This window comes from Parus major, chromosome 7 (genome assembly GCF_001522545.3).
Source record: "Parus major isolate Abel chromosome 7, Parus_major1.1, whole genome shotgun sequence".
Lineage (NCBI taxonomy): Eukaryota > Metazoa > Chordata > Aves > Passeriformes > Paridae > Parus > Parus major.
The window spans coordinates 2,971,265-2,992,372 of record NC_031776.1 but is presented as its reverse complement, the minus strand read 5'-3'; the positions used below and the strand labels follow the sequence as shown (position 1 = coordinate 2,992,372).

At 39.2% G+C, this 21,108-nt stretch overlaps 1 protein-coding gene across 3 annotated transcripts in view; it reads left to right on the top strand.

Moving 5' to 3' along the window:
- SPAG16 (sperm associated antigen 16) overlaps positions 1-21,108 on the top strand; it is a 359,993-nt gene that overhangs the window by 173,201 nt on the left and 165,684 nt on the right. For all 3 annotated transcript variants that reach the window (XM_033516153.1, XM_015635568.3, XM_033516152.1), the window contains exon 12: positions 14,523-14,708. In XM_033516153.1, the coding sequence (XP_033372044.1) occupies positions 14,523-14,708 (186 nt within the window). The remainder of the gene's footprint in view (positions 1-14,522; positions 14,709-21,108) is intronic.

The following is a 21,108-nucleotide window of genomic DNA, read 5'->3' as shown; positions in this document are numbered from 1 at the left end:
CATGGCTGCTGACATCCACTGACACTAAACCACCTCCCCAGCATACTGGGGAGCATCCCCAGCAGCTGCTGGGCAGAGGGAGGCACCCAGCACGGCCTGAAATCCAACACCGTGACTGCTGTGGCACTAGGTGAGATCAAACCCTTTCACTACACAGATGAGACTTGCAGACCTTGTTCCTCTCTCCAGAGAGAGAAAAGGACAGAGTGATGACATGTAGAAAGGCAACATGAAAACACCAAGGTCAGTAAAGAAAGATTCAAGCCTCAGATGGAAGGAGAATGAGGAGATCCTGAATGGGGCTGAAAGCTCTTTTGGTAGGGCCATGGAGATGGACAATGATACACTGAAATATCTCCCTTAATTGATGAGAGAGTGGGGGGGGATGAAGTATTCAAACTGTAGATGTGAGCAGAGGCATCAATTGATGAAGCCAAGCAGATGTTAGAGTAACTGTGATCCCATAAGAAGCTTGAACAGAGAGAGATAAGAGTGATGAAGACCCTTTGCCCCCAGGGAGAGAAGAAGAAAATCTCTGTTCCCAGAGATGATCACAGAGACAAATAAAGGGAACCTTTCCCTATGAACAACTCATCCTTAAAATAGTACCCCACGAGCTCATGGCCCATGGACACACCTCTAGGAGGGCTGTGAAAATGGGAGGAATGTCACAATGCAGAACTCTTCCTGGGCAGCTGCTGTTAATGGAAATGAAAAGCCATGAGAGAACTGTTTCTTGTGGAGAATTCTCCATGGCATGGCAAGAGAAAACTCCTCTCCCTGCAAGAACTGATGAAAGACTATTGTATAGTTGCTACTGCTTTAACATCCCAAGTTTTGTCTTTACATTGTCAAGACAAGCTGGGAAAGAAAAAAGTTGGGCAGGGGGAGGAAAGGTGTTCTGGAGGTTTTATTCTGATGCTTCTTATTCTTGTAGTCCTGTTAAAAAAGTTTCTTTATATCTTTTAAGTCTGTTTTGTCCTTCTCCTAATCCATATCTCACAGCAAGAAATGAGTAAGTGCCCTGGTGATTTTAGCCAGTTCTAAACCCACCACATTATTTGATGCATTGACTGGGAAACTCAAATTGGTGGATCTAAACCACTACATTGCCCAATTCAGAAAATTGACACAGGCCCTGGACCTCCCAGATAATTCCCAGTGTTTGGCTCTACAATGCACTTCCAGCTGGTCATGTACTTCTAGAGGAGTCTGGAGCAGTTCTGAGTACTGAGCACGAGCTGCCCAGGTGGGCAGGAGATGTGCAATGCATCCCAGGGATATGTGCTACCTGCACTTTCTGGATTCATTATGGATAACACAGAAATCTTGGAAGTGGTTTTATGATCAGTCAGTGTTTAGATTACAGGCTTCCATTAATTCCACCTTTTAGCTGGAGAACGAGGAGCTGAAGCAAGGCGGAACTGGCCCTGGTTGGGGAGGCTGCTCAGGGAGCTGCTGTGCACACCTGGGAGCCAGGGAGGAGGAGGAGGAGGAGAAGGGGAATGTCAACCTTCACCCTCCTGCCTGGCCACTGAGCCAGCCAGAGCGACAGTCCTCCCAGGGAAGGGGTTTGGACCTTGCTGGTAATAAAAGGTTCATGAACAGTGAGCTACAGAACACTTTCTCTGCTGGCCCTGGAGTTGTAAATGCTGAGTTTCACACTAAACGTTAAACAAGGCTGAGACTTGAAAGCCACCAACTCCCCTCTAAGCATTAACATAAAAAAGAGTTGTAAGACTTGGGTTAATCACAAAGGTCTCTGTTGGCTATCAGTGGAATAAAATTATTTTGATTTGTGCTTTCAAATAGTCTTTAAAACCTAATTCAGGTCTTGCTGCAGAAACAGATGGGTTTGATTTATCCTTTTACTACTATGGATAGCTATGAAAGAAACATGAGATAGTCTGTATGTTCTACTTAGGACTTTTGAACACTTATTTAATGAAAAGGCATAATGATTTAATTTTTTAGAGGATGTTGAATTCCTGCATAGTTCAATAAAGCCTTTAGTTACCAGATTATATATTAAATTTGCCAGTGGTAAGAAACTTCTTTTGAGTGGCACGATTAATTTTCAGTCATCTAACTGGCTTTATGTAACACATCATATTTAGCAGTTGAGACATTTGTTAAGGTGTTTTATCAACCTGAGCTAATACAGCAGTCAAAAGAAAAAAAGTTGTATTCATTTCTTCTGCAAGGAAAAAAAACTATTTCAAAAGTCTTTCATTCAGTTCCCCAGTGTACAGTATTCACTGTGTGCTTGGTGTTTTCAAGTATAACAAAATTTTAATTTCAAAAGTAGCTTTATTTATTTCAAAATCTTTGATAAGCTTCATACATTTTATACAAGGAAACAGTCTTAACATCATTCTCTCTCAAGCTTACAAAGCCTACTATTTTTACCACAGAAAAATGTTTGGGTGGGCATTAGATTTCCTTTGGGATTCTCAATCTCATTATTTTTATCAATAAAAAGCCTCTGCTGGACAAAGGAATAAATCACATATAAATGAAATATGAGAGATTACATGAGAAGCTCAGCTTCTGCTTAGTCTAATCCAATATCTTTGACCAAATGTCTCAATGTCAAAGGCTTTATAAGTATTCTACAGGATCAGTCTGGCAAAGAGAAATCAATAACCAGGTAATGGATTTGATTAAAATTTTTCCCTTTCCGCCCACTCCCACAAGCCAAATGTTTCTTCCCATACTAATCCCTTCTGGCATATGGAACTGTTGGTTATTCTCCATGGGGTTTGGAGATGTAAATATATACATAAAGTATGTTTTCAATTCAAAGAGCTCTGTTAACTATTGGTGAGTATCTATTTCAAGAAAAAACAGTGGTTTTATCTCATTTTGTTTAGAGAGCTCAGTTCTGCAATGCACTTCTGGAAAATATAGACTGATAACAACTCTTACTTTGCTACAGATTTAGATCCTGATTTGTTGTTCCTGAGTTGGCTTTTTCCTGCTATTCCTGCCATGCTGAGGAGAATTTTCTCACACAGGCCAGGGTTCCCAGCAGATGTCCAAACTTCTGGAGATTTTCTTTGATGCCAAATCCTCAGTTGTGTGCTTTACCCCAGTGCTTCACCCCAGTGCTTCTCATCTTCTGTCTCTGAGGTGGTTGTAGTGGCAGCCCACGTGCCATCTGGAATGTTTGCCTTCAGAAACATTCACAGTTAGGCCATTAATGTTCTCCAAGGATGTCACCTCTGCTTTAAAGAAGTTGCTTTCCCTGTCAATAGAAAGACCAAAGAATGTTCCTATTGCATGGAACCTGAAGAGTCTATCATTATATTGATTTTAGAAAGCAAACAGTGTGCAATCCCACAGTGTGGTTACTGAATAGGCTTCACTTCTCACCCAGAATGACCAGGCTTGAATGAAAAACTGCCTTTGGCTTGTATTTCCTTCTTGGTGTAAATACTGACCACTCTGAGTCAGTGATTCACTAATAATATCTCCATTACAATAATTCAGTGAGCAGCAGCAGAGGGAAGTGCTGAGAACAGCTGGAGACAGGAGAGGGAGGAAATGCTTGGCAGAAGCAGCAGTCCTCCTGTTGAGCAATTCAGATGTATATTTAAAATAACTACAGGAAGAAAATCCATTGTCATAAATGCTGCCCTTTGAACTTCAACACTGGTGATTGAAAATCTGTTGATAAACTAATGCCATTTCTACTGATTAATTTGAAGCCTCTCCATCACAGATGTAAAACATCTCTTTAAAGGCTCTTAAAAAAGACCTCAGTCTTCATACCCACAATGTGTGATATTGGAAACATTAGAAATACTAATGGGGATAAAAAATTATCTAGTTAGTTAGTTAGTCTTAGTGTAGTATTATTTAATTACTTATTTAATTAACTTGTCTTCATAATATATCATTTAAATGTGATGCTTGCCCATAAGTTAAATAGTTTTCAAATGTTCTGAATACTTGGCTTACACAGAAGTGACATTATTTTTCTTAAGTGATGATCTTGTGTGCTACATTCTCCCATTTTCTGAATTTCAGACCTGAAAACAGACATATTTAATTTGGGGGACTTTAAACCAATTTGATAGTACGTTGAAAAGACACTGTTATTATCAATTTCACAAAATGTGAAAAAGGTATCAAATTTAATCTTTCTTTTCTCACAAAACCTTATTTAGTTATTAAGAATCACCATTTTGATGTAATTGTTTTGACTTAGAAATTACAAGGAAACTTTCTGATCAGCTGTGTGGGTAATTTGGTTTGGTGTTTACTTGAAAGAAAGTAATTTCTATATGATCACCACTTTGATAGAAAAGGGTAAAGGAATAAGCAGCTGAAGTGTCTTTATAGAGTATCAATAAAATGGGATATTTCTAAACCTATTAGTTCAGCTTCAGTGCAGCCATGAGTGTGTTCTGTGAAAGTTTTGCAGAAATTTGCCTGCTCTACAAGGAGCTCTGGGTTTCTTTTTCTCCACAACTGCCTGATTTTCAGTTCCTGAAGCTCTTGCTGCCTGGGAGTCACCAGAAGCAGTTCAGTTTTGCTGATCATTTATTTAGGCTGTGAGAAAAAACTGTTGTTCTCTTTGGTGCGTTCAGATTGTGAGTAGTTTGGATTTTCTTCTGGCTTCCATCAGCATTTTGTGCTGGGGAGCTGGAGTTGCAGAGGGAGCTGCCATCTCTCCGGGGCTGGAGAGTCTCAGTTCACTGCTCTGATCCTGGATGTGTTGCTCTCACTCTGTTCAGAGTCGTTATACACGTCAAAACATCTCTCTTAATAGAATCTCTTGTGTTATGTTTTCTCTGAGTGCAATTATAATCTTGATGCCTTTAACATCCTCGGTTCATTATTGCTTTCCTCTGTGCAGTAAAGGCAATTGTATTTTCCCTCAGGTCTGCTGCAAGGGTTCTAGTGGAGTGGCTAAGGAGATATCTGTGTTTGTTATATTGTTAAAATGAGCCTTTCCTAAAGTGCAGCTGTTAAAATAACAAACATTAGTGTTAGAGTTGACTAGAGAATGGCAATTCAATTGAGGCAATATCTAAGATACTTGAATTGGAAATAACCCCCAAATATTTAAAGTGTTTACAAGATTTTGTCTGGAGCACAAACTCCAGATATGAATTGCACAGTCATTTATTGTGTTTCTGTGTTTCCCCTCAAGCTTTGTGGCTACAGTAATTTGGGGAATTCCAGGTACAAAACAGTTGAAGTAGCACAGGTGGCAGGAGAAGTTGCCCAGCTGGGGATGAGCATCAGGACTTGTTTGACTGCTGAGAGATGTGGAACCAAGTTCTTATTTTGTGGTAGTTACTGCCTTTGTGTCTGAGTAGTGTGTATATAAAAGAAATGGGGAACAGAGGGAGAAGGCCACAGTGTTTGTGTCCATGGTTTAGATTTCCTGGGAGGGTTTGAAGGGTTTTCTGTGTCCCCTCTCTTGAGCAGTCAGTGTTTAGGCTGCATGGCCTCGTGGATGAAAGTTCAGGTTTCATGCAAAGCCTTTCAGAGAAAGGGTGGAAATTTATATTCATTTTTCTATTTTGCTTTCTCTTGTATCAGCTCAGGATTCTGCTCATGTTCAGCATTTCCATTCTTCCTCCACTCTTGGAGTTAGATTGTTATTGATCACTGTCTCCATTAACTCACTCCCTGTCCTCGAGCTGTGTCCCTGTATCCCCAGGGCACGGCTCAGAGAGATCATCACCTGCCCCAAGCACAAACACTGAGCTCAGGCACTGTCCTGTGTGTTTTCTTGGCCTTCACTGTCAGGACCATTACAGAATGAGTTAAATATCCTTCCAGGGGCCTGGGATATCAAATCTCAGTGCAGAACTTTCCACCAGCTGCGAAACCTCTGTGCGCTCACTGAACTCTCTCTGCCTATGAATATACAGCTTAAAAATGATGCTTTGTACAAACATGCAAATGGGATTAATGACTGTGGTTCATTACTGGCTATTGATTGTGATTAGACATCACTGGACCACCGTTGGGGGATGATAATGGATTTAAAATGACTGAGCCACAACTTTGCATTTCAGAGGCACCGAGACACAGGATTATCACTGTTAATATAGGTCATAAATCTGTTCTGTACATGGAATTCATGTATCTGAACTCCTTCCAAACTACATTTTCCCCTACTTCAACAGCCCTTCATTACAATTTGAGGGTTTGGAGACATTCCAGTGGAGGAAAAATGAGCAAGCTGGATGGGATGGGTGTTGAGATGAAGTATCACACTGTAATGGCACAGTGTTTAATGTATATCATGGATATTGATTGGTACTATACATGATTTTATATGGGCTAAATACATTATTTTAAAAATTTAACAATTTACAGGAAGACTTGAACTTGCACTGGATTGTTTGAGAGAAAGTGTTGGAATGGTACAGAACAGATCTCATTTCTGGAAAATGAGGTTGTTTTGCAATGTTTACTCATTATATTTGATTTCAGGAAAAATAGCTATTTCTCCTGAAGTTAATGGAGGAAAAATTACTTGGCAGTAGGCTACAGGAAGGTGGCACAACTGGACCCAGGAGCACTTTTTGCCTTCAGCATAAGAAACCTTCACAATTGTTGGAGATATCACTGGCCAGGCTCCCATGAGCTCCCTGCTTCCAGCTGGAGGCCAGGATTCTCTTACCCCTTGCTAAATAGGTGTCTGATTTTGCTGTAGGGTGCTAGACATGTATTGGCAGGAAACTTTTAGAAAAGGCGTCTTTTTTTTAATGCAAAATAATTGTAAAAAGGGAATTCATTGCTGTCTAATTTTTGCCTAGAGCCCTGCATTGTGTAGTGCCTGCTGTCTTGCTGACAAATATTTTGCTACATCTAGTCTCCAAGTATTGTAACTAGTTTATCTTTTGTCTTTTTATTTTTATTCCTTACCTGGTGTGCTTCCCAAGCCTCCTAAAAGTCAATTTTACATGTACTAAAGCTGCCTTCTACCAGGCACCTAAATTATTTTAGATTCTCATTTAACCACCTTAATTACATGATACTGGGTGGCAGCTAAGTAATTTTTTATGCATCAAAGAGTTTAACCTGCAGTGAATGGGATCACACTCAATAGTTTTTGGGGTGTGGGGCAGGCCTGAGTGGGGTCTGTGTGGTTTGTAACTGCATTGGAGCAATCTGGAAAATAACAACTTATTGTAACAAAAAGTCTGATTACTGTAACAAAATGACTGAAAATCATTATAATGATCCTGAATGTGGAACTGTAGCCTGTGTTCAGACTGGGACAGAACTTTGGCCAAAAAGGGGTATTTGGGCACAGGAAGATGTGCAGGTAAAAGCAGTGGGAAAGGCCTCAGGTGAAAAAGGATTTCCCTGTGTGTTCAGACACGGCAGCTTCTGGTACCAGTACTGAGAAAGGAAAGATGGTTTAAAGTATGGAGGACTTGCTAAGTTGAAACTTGTTAATAAATGGCTTGAATTTGTTACCTCCGAGTTCATACACACCATACCAGGACTCTTCCTGGTAGTTAGGGGCACATTGTATTTAAATATTTGCAGATGTGAAACTGTCACTCTTGAAGTGAGAAGTAGCCTCAAGGAAGTTCTCATGGAGAAGCTGAACTTCATTAAAACATAAGTTTGGTACTTTTGTGATGCCTAACCCTGGTGTCTCTCCATCCAGAAGCAGTTTGGTGGCAAAACCTTGCTTTCCTGTTTGCCCTTGCTGTCACATCCAGCTGTCAGGCAGGCAGCACAAGGGGAAACACTTCTGGAATAGGTCAATGTATGAGCAGGAAATATCACAGAAAGATCTCCAAATCAGGTAATGTAGAATGAAAAACTGCCTCAAATTTTGCACTTGGCATAGTACACATTGACAGGATTTGAGGATTTCCAGCCAATAGCCTTATGGCAAAGGATTTTGCAGGATAGTTGTGTTTTTCTTCCCTGACAAAAAGCAATGTGCCCATCCACCATCTGCTGGTTACTGCCATGCTTCCTGCCTTTGGAACCATTTCCTTGGCTTGTAGAATGTCAGTTTATAATTAGGTTTTTATTTTTGAAATTTAATTTTTTTTCTCCTCACCTTTGATGATAAATGAGAAAATAAAAGGTATTTTTGTATTTTTTTGTGTTTCTGATGCTGAGTATTCTGGCATTCACCTTCTGAAAAAATGATATTTCATGTCTATTAATAAAATGAGTAAAATTTGGTTTTAAATTATTCTGAAGAATGAAACATATTACAATTACTACATAAAATGTGTTTTAGACACATAGACCACCAGAATAATTAAAGCAACACCCAAAATGAGCCATAGATCCAAAAAACACCTAGGGGTTCTTAATAAGAAGTTTCACTGTAAATAATTTATGAGTCTCAGAACTCCAGCAATAAAAACATGAACTATATCTCAAGTCTGTTTCAAGGTTACAAAATCTTAGAAATTAAATCTTTGCTGCTGAGTGTTTTGTTCAAACACAGACTAAGAACATAAGGATGGCTCCCCATGTCAGATTTTTTTGGACCATCATCCTGTTCCCAGCAGTGGGTACCAGGGGATGCCTCAGAATAGCAAAGGTATTTGTGAGGTTTGGTCTGAACTCTACTTCTTATTTCAAAATCTCTTGAGCCAGATGCTGTTTCCATGTAATTCTTGGTGTATTCCTCTTCCAAATCTTTGTCCCATCTTCCTTTGGACCTGCAGAGAGTTGGATCCACATCATCCTTGATAGAGGAGCTGTGCAAGCATCCTGCCTGGTGAAGCAGAAAATCACCCATTGTCTTTTCAATCATTTTAATGGGAACTTTCTAAATAGTAAATTGACTCCAACATTTTTCAGATTCATCCCAATTTTCACCTTCTCTGGTGAGAGGAAAATGAGGGCAGTGACCAAGCAGGAGAATAAAGAAGAGTTGCAGTGACTGCAGAGCTGAACTGATGTTTGGCATTTCCATCCTTTACATTGTTTTCAACACAGAGTGGAAAATGGAGTGTTTAAATACAGCTCTCATAACCAAAGGTGGGACTCCATTAGTGAATGTCTGCTTTCCTAAGTGGAGTTGTCTGGATATCTGGTTTTAACCTTGTTTCCAAGTAAATTAGATTTACAAGGACATATTTCCCCCAGCTCCCTTGCACATGTTCCTTATGCTCTCTTCCACTCTCTGTGGTAACTTTTAACTCACAGGGTAATTCTGGCAAAAATTGGAAGATAAAGTCTAAAGGATCAATCAATTCTTGATATATTTATTTCATCAACAGCTAAGATGATGAAGGAAGTAGGCAAAAGATGCTTCCATAGGCATTCAGTGTTCATTAGTTCTGTTCCTCATGGAATAACTTTTTTTCCTAGGCATTTTCTTTCTTTGTCTTTCCTCTTTGACCTAGCAGAAAATGTCACCAAAATTCAAGTAAACTTCAGCAGTATTTGCAGTTCTTCCCTTGTACTTTACTGTGCCTACTGTCAACCCGTGCTGATACTGCAAATAACATAGAGGCTTTTAGAATTTTGCTTTAGAATAATTGCATGAACAGAGGTAAATAAAAGAGACATCAGTTTTCCAATTAACTGATTGGAATATCGATTTTAAAGTGTATTTCAGCTGTCATGGTGAAAGACCCTTACACCTGTAATGTTTTGGACTCTGTGTTTAAATTTGCTGTTGTGTTGCTGATGCTTGTATTGTTTAAGCTCCAGTCAGATGCTGCCTCTTGCTGCAGCTTTTCTTAGGACAAAAAATTTGAACACAAGTTGTGTTTGGCTTAGTTTTGCTTTGAGATCTATCCTTGGCCACAGGGTCTTCAGAGGGAACCTGAGCAATCCCCTGGAGCAGCCAGAGGTTCAGATCTAGGTCCATTGTCCAGAACTATTTGAAGCAGGAGCAGTATTTGAACTCTCTCAGCTGGCATTAGGAGTGACACAGGGTGTGTTTAGAATGTAGGGGAGGAAAGATTTAAGGCTTGAGAAATCAATGTTCCATCCCTTTTTGTGGAAGGTGGAATTAATATTTCCAAAGCTTTTTCCACTCTAATTGTTTCTGAAAGAGCAGGTTTGCAATATCAGTCAGGAATTCCAGAAATCAGCTGAAAGGTGGAACTTTATGTGCATTTCATGTGTTTAAAAATGGTCTATCCATCGAGGCAAGACAAGGGTTCTGGGTGCTATGGGCTCTCCATTGCCTAGAGTTTTGGAAAGATTCTTCTGTACAAATACTTTAATCACTACAGGCATATTTCATCCATCTAGTCCTTTGGTCTGCTAGAAGGTATAAAAAGAAAATCCCCAAAAACAATGCACACAAGACCATACAAACCCAACTCTCTGGGATCCACAGAGCACCATGCACAAAGGTGCTGCTTTACAAAAACACCACATTTCTAAAAGTTGGCAAACTCTTATGCACATATATGCATTATTTGCATATATGTGAATGCATTTGAAGTGACAGAACAAGACAGGATTTACCTTTTTCTTCTTGCCTAGTTCTTTGATGTATTTGTTAAAAAACAAAGTGTTTTATTCTCCTCTGAGTTAGATATATGCACACTGCACAGATATTTTTTTTTGAGTTTTCCCTGTTAGTGATCTGTCTTATATTCAAATGGAGTTTATGTATACAGCTGCTGAGAATTATGGCTGAGGTTCTAATGTCCTATTTTCATATGTTTTTTGTATCAAAATCAGCATGCCTTTTTTTTAAAAAAATCAATCATATGATAGAGAACTGTGTGATGGTTAAATTGATAGACTAAATCATAAATACAGCTGGTTTTTTCTGATACATTTGTTTCTTCCCCCCCACATGGTCTTATAAAGAAAAATAGCACAGCAAAAAAATTTTGCAGCTCTGGGTAACAAAACATTACCTCAGAACTTGGAGCTTTTCTTTTTATCTCCTAGGACTGAAAAATGCTGTAAATCAGAGAAAGTGTGTCAGTATTGATCAGCTATTAAGTAGATAGGGCTTTTTCCTAATAGCAGCATTTTGATTTAGGTGTCTGACTTGGCTTGACACGGCCCTTCCCTTTTCATTATGTGTGTGTCTGGTCTGAATGCTGGTGTGTGCTGAGCTTTCCTGACCACAGAGTGCAGCCCCTCATCCCCACCAGCACCATTGGTGCATCTCAGAAATGCTGCCATTCACTTCCTACATGGATAATCACACATCCCAGTCCTTTAATGACCTGTGCTTTGTTTTTTGGGTTTTTTTTGCACAGGGAATATTGGGGAACTTGTGCTGCAGGCGACTGGGACACTGGGTCCCTCTTTTCCTGAGTATTTTTTGTCCTTGCTTCCACTGTTATCTGTCCCTTAAAACTGCTTCCCACTGCATTTCTGTTTCCAATCTCCACTATTTTTTCTCCTTTGATCAGTAAGGAGTGCTAAACCTCACTTGTAACTCCTTCTCCTGCTGCAGATTGCCAAATTGAATCCATTTGAACTACCTTCCTGCTCACATCTGTTTTCTGAAAGATTTTCATCACTGCCTGCATGGTGTATTCTTGAAATTCAGCCCAAGAAACCAGTTCTTGGTGTAGCATTTTGCAGATTATATATTAAAAAATGCATAAGCCATAAATCTCTTTTTGTGATTCACAACAGTGGCAGTGCATGTTTCCCTCTGAATCAATTGCAGATTTCATCAGTCCCACTTTATACCTGACTCTGAATTTGTTTTAAGCTCTTATTTTATAAGTGTATAAGGGCTATGATAATTTGTCATTTCTCTAATTTTATCTATCTCCAGAACAGAGATCTGGCTTATTAAAACTGAAAGTGTTTCATTAACAAAGCACATTTATTCCTGACAGCTCAACAAAATTAGGGTCTCCTCCAAACCCCTACTCAGACTTCAAGCCTTTATGCTCTGGTATAAAGTGACAAAAGCTTCAGGACTATTCCTGTGCAACCTTATAAAAAAATGTTGAGAGATTAATCTCTCAGAGCTTTGTCTTAGGCATGGGGGTGTAACTGCCTTAATGAATATTATAATGATATTTTCACCAAAAAAAAAAAGCAACCTAAATCCCAAGTGTTAAAAATAGTCAAAATCTTGGGTAGGTGATCTTTCATAGTGGCAAGTTCCCCCTCAAGATCTATCAGGTAAATGATGCACATATTTCAAGCTGTCGTAGTAGCTACTTTTACCAAGCAATTTGGTGGAAAAGGAGGAAAGGGAGAATATAACATAAAAGGGTTGACACCACAGGTCCCAGACCTTCCTTTTTTATTTTTTTTTTTTTTTAATAAAATGCAGCAGTGAATTAAATATCTCTGAGTGTATTCTTACTCAGAGTTTTACAATAGTGCTTAGGATCAACCCTTGAGCTGTTTTCAGTTCCCACAGTTTTATATCTAGAGAGTTGGAAGAAGGATTTCTACTGCCTGAGATAGGACCTTTGCTATTATTCAAATAAAAGAGTTTATTCAGTCCTAAGGGCAAGGTCATCTTATTGATGTTGCTCAGATAATGGCAGAAATTGGTCTGAAAACCTACAGTTTAACTATTTTTGACCTGTATTTTTGTGTATTATCCCCAAACATTTTTCCTGGTTTCTTGTCTCTCTTTAGTATGAAAACAATCAAAGCAAATTTTTGCTTAGAAAATGAAAACCTCCATTATTCCTGGGAGGGATGCATTAAATTTTTTCAATATTTTATAAAATTTTGGGATGAAGGCATTCTAGATGGATTGATCTAATTTTCATATCTTGATAGGAATGATATTAAAGAGCCAAATTAGAGGATACATAGATATATTTATGGCAGTGAAGCCATGGGAGCTGTGAGCATGGCTTTGGAAATTAATCCTCAGAAATCCCTTGGGAATTCTCTGATGGCTTTATTGAGCACTTGATCAAGGGAGGTTCATGAATTTCCAATACTTGGATTTTCATCAAATTCTTCTTGAGGTCATTTGAGAAAAACTCTCAAGGAAGCAGAACTGTCCTGAATAAAAAGGAAATTTATTTCACGAGTTTAAAAACCAGGTGAAAGGATAGGAATCAAATGCCACTTTCAGAATGGAGAAATTAATTTCTTAGTCCCACAGGGATCAGTGCTGGGACCTAAGTTTTTAATATGATTTTGGAAGCTGGGGAAGAGAGTGAGGTGGATGAGTTTGCTGTAATCAGGGCAGCGAAAAGGAGCATGTGAAGAATTACAGGAAAAGATTCCTGTCTCAACACTTGCCTTGATGGTGAAGCAGCAGCTGAAGATCAGCTCAGCTGAACACAAATGCACATAGGAGGAGATGGACCTAAGAAAGGAATAGGTAATAGGTGAGAATGTGTCTAATTATCAGTACCCAGGAGGGAGATCTCAGAGCCACCCTGGTCAGTTTGCTGGAAATTTCAGTACAGCAGTGCCCAAAATGGTAACTAAATTATATGTACAGAGAATAAACCAGGAAACAGTGCCCTTGGGTACATTCCTTGGGTTCCTGTTCCTTCCCTTTCAGCTGAAAGGTGCTGAGAGAGATGGGAAATGTGCTGCAAGGGCTGGAATCGCATCTGCACAAAGAATGATTTCATTGTGCCAGGGGAACAGGACAGGGCCCTGTCCCACCACGGCTGGTGCACACTTAGACATGGTGAAAATGCACTCAGTGTTTGCTTTTAATCACAGCAGTAGAATTAGAAGCATGAAACAAAATGAAGAAAGGTATTTAAGGCCCCAGAAGTGCTTTCCACACAAGGCGTAATTAAATTTTGGAATTCATTGACATAAGAGATTGTGGGTGCCAAAGGTTTGCATATGTTCAAAAATCAATTACTCATAGGGAAAAGAAAAAAAAATATGGATTTTTCTTAAGCACAAAGAAAATCCTGAGCCACAGGGTAGGTCTGGGAGGGTTTAACAAGAGAATCACTGCACATATTTTTTCTTATTATTTTATTAAGAATCTTCTAGTAGTTATATAAAATGTTACAGATGGACTCTTAGTCTGAAGCCATATGTCCATGCTTAAAGGATACAGAATTATACCAGTTTATATTGAGATTTGGCCAAAAAAATCTGAGATGAATTCTGTATTTTTCATTTATGTAACGGATCAATGACCCCAAGAGATGGTGAATGTGTTGAAGTGTTTATACAGGGTTAGAAAAAACAAAATTAGGATGCATTTAAAAATAAATATATGTTGAAAATAGTATGAATTTGGAAAATAACAAAATATTCTTCCCTGAATCTATCTTGCTGTATTTTGAAAGCAGTCCTCTGGGCTTACGTGTTTTTACTGATGAACTCATAAATAAACTACAAAAAGTAGGAATTTATTTGAAAGCCATATTTACTTTCCTGTGGGGGATAGCTACTTCCCATCTCCCTGTCTTTTGATAGTGTAATAATTCCTGGCCATGTAATGTGTGATAAGTCAGAAAACCGTGCACAGTAAAATATATGAACGTTTCCAAAGATCAATAGGGATTTTTAGGTAAAATCAACAATTTAACAACTTAACTCATCTTTCTAAACAGAGTTAAATTATTTTGCTTGGACATTTCTCACCCCTCTCCTGTCTCAGAGCTGTTTTTGTCCCCGAGCAGTGGCACGCAGCTGGTGACGTCGAGCGGTGACACCACGGTGCGGATCTGGGACCTGTCGAGGCGCGGCTGCATCCTGACCCTGCGGGGCCATTCCCGCGCCGTGCGCGCCTGCTCCTGGCACTCCTGCGGGGACTTCGTGGCCTCTGCCTCCATGGATGGCACCAGCAAGGTCTGGGATGTTAACAGGTACCTTCATTAATTGATACCTTCGTTAATAACCAGGGATGTGCTTTAGCTCCCCATCGATTCCTGGAGTTCACTCGGAGAACAGAGGGAAATCAAAGGCAGGGTTGGAAAAATCAGCCTCTGATGGGATTTACTAGATACAGGCAGCTAGGAAGGACTTAAATTAACACAGCGCCAGAAAGAAAGTATTTGCTTTTGCTTGGCATCCGTTATTCCTCATTGCTGGTTTTGTTTTTTTAAGGTAAGAGCTTTGTGGAATCTCAATATGTAATTTGAATAAGTAACTGAATAAAACTTGCAGTAAGTTTCCTGTGTTAGTATTTCAAGCTCATAAGTACACAACACACTTTAAGGTTAGCCAAGTGGAAATTTATTTTAGTCATTATCTATGTTTCAGCAAGGTGACTCTTGATTAATAAATCAACATATACCTTCTTTATTATCCAGGCAAATGCATTTTTATGAAGGTGCTTTCAGAATATCAGTGCATTTGTGCTTACCAGTTAATTATTATTTCCTTAACTCTCTCCAGGTGTCTTCAGTTTTGATTACCTTACACCTTAAAGAAATGGGATGGATTTATCTCTTTCCAAACTATCTCTCCATAAGTAGACCCTTGAATTACTGTACTAGCTCTGATTTTTAACAGCTGAATGTCATCAGGCCACAGAGAAGTTTCCAGTCCTATAGGCCTTTCCCTTGGTTCTTTATTATCCAGTTCTAATGGATTTTTCCATTTCTTATCCTTCTTTTTCTTCCTTTGCATTTGAATGAGATGAAATACCCCTTCATGATTGTTGGCCACTGCAGGGGAAGAAGCTTCACTGAAAGAGCAAGGGAAATTTTCTTCTTCTGCTTCTTTTTCCTAAAATCCCTCCCAGTCTACTGCAGTTGCAGTGAGCTCTTATTGGAGACTTCTCAAACTGTTGCAATTCATCCAGATTCCATTGAGAGTTAATTAAAACTCTGTCAGTATTGGATTTCCAGTCTTGCTTTCACACCATGAATTGAGGAAGCATTAAATGATACTAAAAATATTGTTTTCAAAATGGGATAACTAACCTATCCTTTCATGAATTATTCCAAATTATTTTCGGGGGGGGGAAAAAAAATCTAGTTAATTCTTGGCAAAGTTCAAGCCAGCTGAGAGGTGGCTTTTATAACAGAAATGGTCAGCCAGTCCTGAGAACAGATGATGCTTCTTCCACCATTAGTATCAGCAATGAGCATTAATGGTCAGTGTTTTCCTTAGAAATGGAAAAAGCAAAAATCTAATGTATTGTTATCTCTTTTCCTAACCTGTTGTATATTTCTGATGCCTTGATCATCCTTTGTGGCATATTCATGACCTTTAAGAAATAATACTAACAATAGCTTTAATTTTATGTCAGAATGGGTTTGAATTTGCATAGACAAAGGTTTTGTTTAGACAGATGAAGATGCTTTCTCTACTGAGGAAACTTTTGTAGTGAGGGGAATCAAAGCAAACCTTCATCACCAACCCATGGTGCCTCCCACTCCCACTCATCAGCAGCTTCCATTTCTGCCTCCAGTCTGAGCTGTGACATCCCAGCCATGAAGTGAAAGGCTGACTATCCATGCAGAACCACTGGAACACCAAAACTTATGCAAAATCTCAGTGCCTACAGGCAGCAGGAAGTGGTATAAAAATGTGACATATTTAGATTAAAATAGGGTGTATTCAGAGTATGGGAGGGGAAAAAAAGCTCCTGTGGGAGTCCTGACTGCTGGGTTTTTGGTGTGTTCCCAGTAAAAGCCAAGTGCTGGCTGCTGCTGCATTGCCTCAGTGCAAAACCAGGTGAGTTCTGCTGTGGTTGGTTCAGGTGAGTTTGTGGAGCTGTGTGTGGTGTAGGCACTTAGAATGAGATGAGTGCTGTGCAGAAATGACACAGAATATCTTCCTTTTGAAGAGATTCTCTACCAGAGGTTGGATACAAGATGTGGCTGTTTCAAGTTAAATCCATCCTGGTTCTGCAGAGCACTCAGCTGCAGTTGGGCCTTATGCCCACGTTGGCTCACTGAAGTGAAAAATCAGCCTGTGCAGGATGTACAGCAAGGTTTGGGAATCAGGGAAGGCTATGGACAGATTAATGAGCTGGTGTTTTCCACTGGATTGTTAAATTGCTGCTGTTATATTTGGAGCTGCTCTGCTAAAGAGCCTGCAGGGAGTTTGGGCTCAGCAGTGCTGGTTCCTGAGCTTACCTGGCCGGGAGTGCAGCGCTGAAATCCCAGCTGTTCCCAGGGTGTCCCCTGGAAATGTGCCACCAGCTGGGCTGAAGAACACCACAGGATTGTGTGCCCTCCCTCAGCCTCCCCCCACAAGCTGGGGCTGTGTGACAGCAAGGACACAGAGCAGGCTTTCCATGGCTCATGATGCTTGGAAAGAGATTTTTCTCCCCATCCCCAGGGAACAGGTGCTCATCCAGGTGCCATGGTCAGTGTTCTCCCTCTCCAGGTGCCAAGCTCTGAGCAGGGACAGAGCCCAAGGGAACATTCTTGTGGGAGGATAATAATCAGTGATCACAGTTCATCTAGTGGTTTTATTCTTTCCACTAACAAGGAATTAAGATTTTGTAAATGAGAGCTGTCTTTCTTCCCAAATATTATGTATTTGGATGGATGCCTGCTTTCAAATTGAATGGGCCTGGAAAGCAGCAGATTGCAGGGGAAGAAAAAGCAAGAAGGATATCAGAGTTATCACTGCCACCTCTCTGAAAGAGGTATGTTTTAAATAAATGCTATGAATTAAAGTACATCCATTCCTGTAGTGGGTGGCAATTGTATTTTTATTTCCATTTTTATACATTAGGAGCATACTTTTCTATAAATGCTGCTTTTGGAAAATATACAGCTTTCTCTGTAGTTGTAAACTTGGTGTTAAGAAACTGGGGAGGCTATTTGCTATCTTTTAGCACCCAAATCCAAGGTGCAATTTGCACAATCATCAAAGTCCTTATTGGAGTCCAAAGAATACAAGATGTAACATCTCTTGAATAGGAAAAGATTGCCAGAAGTTTTTATAAATTACATAATTCTTTGCCAATGATATGAAAGTTCTGCCTACTAAATATTTGAATTTTATTTTCTTAGAACATGAAATTACTGCTGGGTTTTTTGTTTTATTTTTTATTATTCACAAATGTTTTTCTTCTGTGTATACTGAAAGTTTCAATCATATATCAAGTCACAAATACCATTCCTACCAGGAGGATAATGTGAGGTAGCTTTGTAGTAAACTATGTTCTTCAGGACAACTTATGTACTTTCTATTTAAGAACAAGCTGAGTTTAAGAAATAAAAGAGAAAGCAAAGAAGCAAAAATCCCAGCCTCTTCCTTTTTCCCTGGAAACACAGACACAAGCTGAGACAGAGCCATGATCCGAGTTACTGAAGGACTTGAGGGACTCTGAGTTCTGCTGTTGGAACTTCCTGATGCTTTCTGCTGGGATAATTGGTTGCTTTTAAAGGAAATTAAAAAGAAAATGGTGTAACATTGGGACAGGGAGTGCAGGGAAGAAAGGTGCCTGCTATGGCTAGAAAAATTTAAACCAAAACCAAACAGCAAAGCAGGGACATATCTGCTACCTTCAAAATTATCCCCACTTCTTAATGATTATGGAAATTGGAGAAGAAAGGGAGAGGTTTATAATTTGTGGCCAGGATTTTATTCAGCAGCATAGCTCAGGTTGAAAATATACAGCCAGTTATGTTCTAGCAGCAGGCAGTTGCAGGGATGTTTTCTCAGACTGTAAATTCAGCACTGTCAAAGTCATTTTGGCAGGATTAATTTCAATTATCCAGTGGTAAATATCATCAGAGATTTACAGCCAGATCTCTGATATGCAAATCAAAGTGAGCATCATATATCTGGTGTAAACACAGGCAGTTGTTTAGCTTTGCAGACATATGCTCTACACCGAATGTTAAATGCAAACATTGTTATTTATGCTTGGAGCCTGAGAAATTGGTTGCAGCAGTCAGAACAGTCAGAATTGGTTTTCTCCAGTTGATCCATTCTGCACTCATTAGACCAGTTCTTTGTTTTTCTCTACTTCCTTTCATTAGTACAAAATACATGGAATTAGGCCAGCAAGAAATGCAATTGTGCTGTCCTGCAGCAGAGCCCAGGGTGAGGAAGTGTTTGTGAATTGAAGCCATTTCTGGTTGATCCATCACTCATTTCTTTTCCTTTTCCATTAACATGGCAATTTTTATCTACTTACTGAAATTTCCCCCATCATCAAATTTTATTTTAAAATTTTGAAACTTGTGTTTCCCTCAGTCTTCTTTGGTGCATTTGTTAAAATGCAAATTTTAGAAGTGACCAATCGTGATTATTGTTAATTCTCCTGAACAACCTCTAGGATAATGTCCTCTTACTGAGGTGTTAATATATTATTTTATTTATTTCTAAATAAAAAAAACTGTTGACATCTTTTGCTTCTCTGCAACAAGACCATTTTCACTTCTTTGCCCAAGTGTCAGATGTAGCTGACATTAATTACTAGTTTATATAAGTAAATCCTTCTTTTCTCTGAAGTCCCTATTAAAATTGTCTTCTGTTGTGACTTCTCTCCACTTAGTACCTGCTGTTTATAGTTTCATTTCTTCTCCTAAGAAGCATTTAATTTTGCAAAATTTAGGGTAAATATTTAAAGAAATCAAGCAGGAATGGATTTTTTTTTTTTTACTTAGAAGCCCCTCATCAGCTTTCCTTGGAATGATACCATGGAATGATACCATGGAATGATACCATGGAATGATACCATGGAATGATACCATGGAATGATACCATGCAACCATGGCACTGCCTGTGTTTTATTAATCCTCACCTTGAGTGGGTGCAGTACAAGACATGGTTAAGTTGATTTTAAACTGCTGGTGGTGTTTTGGGGGTTTTTTTCTCTAGTTTCACTAAAACAATGATTTAACATTTTGCCAAGTGGACTGGTTTCACTCTTTGCTTTGTACCATCAGAGCCCAGGGTTTAGCCTGGCTTCACCTGCCACCCTTGAAATTCATATTTTCCTTTTCTTCCTTTTCCCTTAAGTGATGGACAACTTTGAAATGCAATATTTACTCGCAGATTTGTAGGTTTGTTGTTTTTTTTTTTTTCACCACACCAAATTCTGAAAAAACATCACTTTTGAAAGGTTTTTTAGTTTCAGAATGGAGCTGTATTTTCCCAGTTTGAATCAGGGTGAGTGTGTGCAGCCAGTCCTTGTCCAGGTACCCCACTGGAGATGACACTTGTCTGGATGCTCTCTGGGACATGAGCCACACGAGCTCTTCTGGCCAGATCCCACTTTTAATTGATTCCAGTAAAAGTGGAGCTAATCTATTTTCAGAGAAGACAAATGTCCTCCAGGAAATTGGAAGGCAGGTAGAAGAACTCAGAGGAAATGTGGAAGGACCATTTTTGGGTAGTTTGTAATGTCTGACCTGACAGCACAGCAGGAAATGCTTGCCATTTTGATAAAGGAGAATTCCCTTTGGAATCCTCCAAGGAGCACTGGAGAGACAAGCTGCTATTAATCCTTCAAATCAAAACCAGGCCTGTGCCCAAGTCTCCAAATTTATAATTATGCTACAATTCCATAACACATTTTTCAGGATCAGGAAAGTCTTAAAACCTCGTTGTTATAATTCCCAGAGAGCCAATTGTTAAAAATCAATTTGAAAATGTGAATTATCAAGGAAAAAATTCTATTTAAAGCAGAGCTATTCAGTTAAGGGGAAGATACAGCAAAATCTTCATAACACTGGGTAAAATGAAGCTTGAAGTACAAAACTTTACAGGAAGTGTAGCTTGAACTCCATGTTGTAAACTTAAATCACATTGTGGATTTAGTACAAGACAACATGCATGAGTAATGAGAAATGTTTATTATGGTCACATATTTGCAGGTCCCAAAGGGCAGGAAAATCTTAGCTGATTCCCAAGGAATGCCTAAGCTGGGGAAACCATACCATTATTTACATCCAGGGAAATAAGCAGAGAGGTGACTCGAGGCCATAGGGTGAGTTCCAGCTGAAGCCATCATTAAAATCCTGACTTTCCATTCCTTGGGGACATTAAAAATATGTCAAGATTAGTTGTCTTCAAATCTTCCTGCTGGGTGAGAAGGAAGAAAATCAGTATTGGATTTCCAGTAATAATATAGATCCATGAAAAGTAGATGTTTATGTGATTATTAATTACTTTTTAAAACAAGACAGGAGTTGTGGAACTTCTGCTAAAATATTTGTACTGGTGGATGTTGGCTACTAAAATAAAGTCTAAATAAATCCATGTTCTCTCTGGATTTTACTGGTGTCGTGGTTTAAAACCAATAACTAAGAAAATGACTTATTTCTTGCTGTGAGATATGGATTAGAA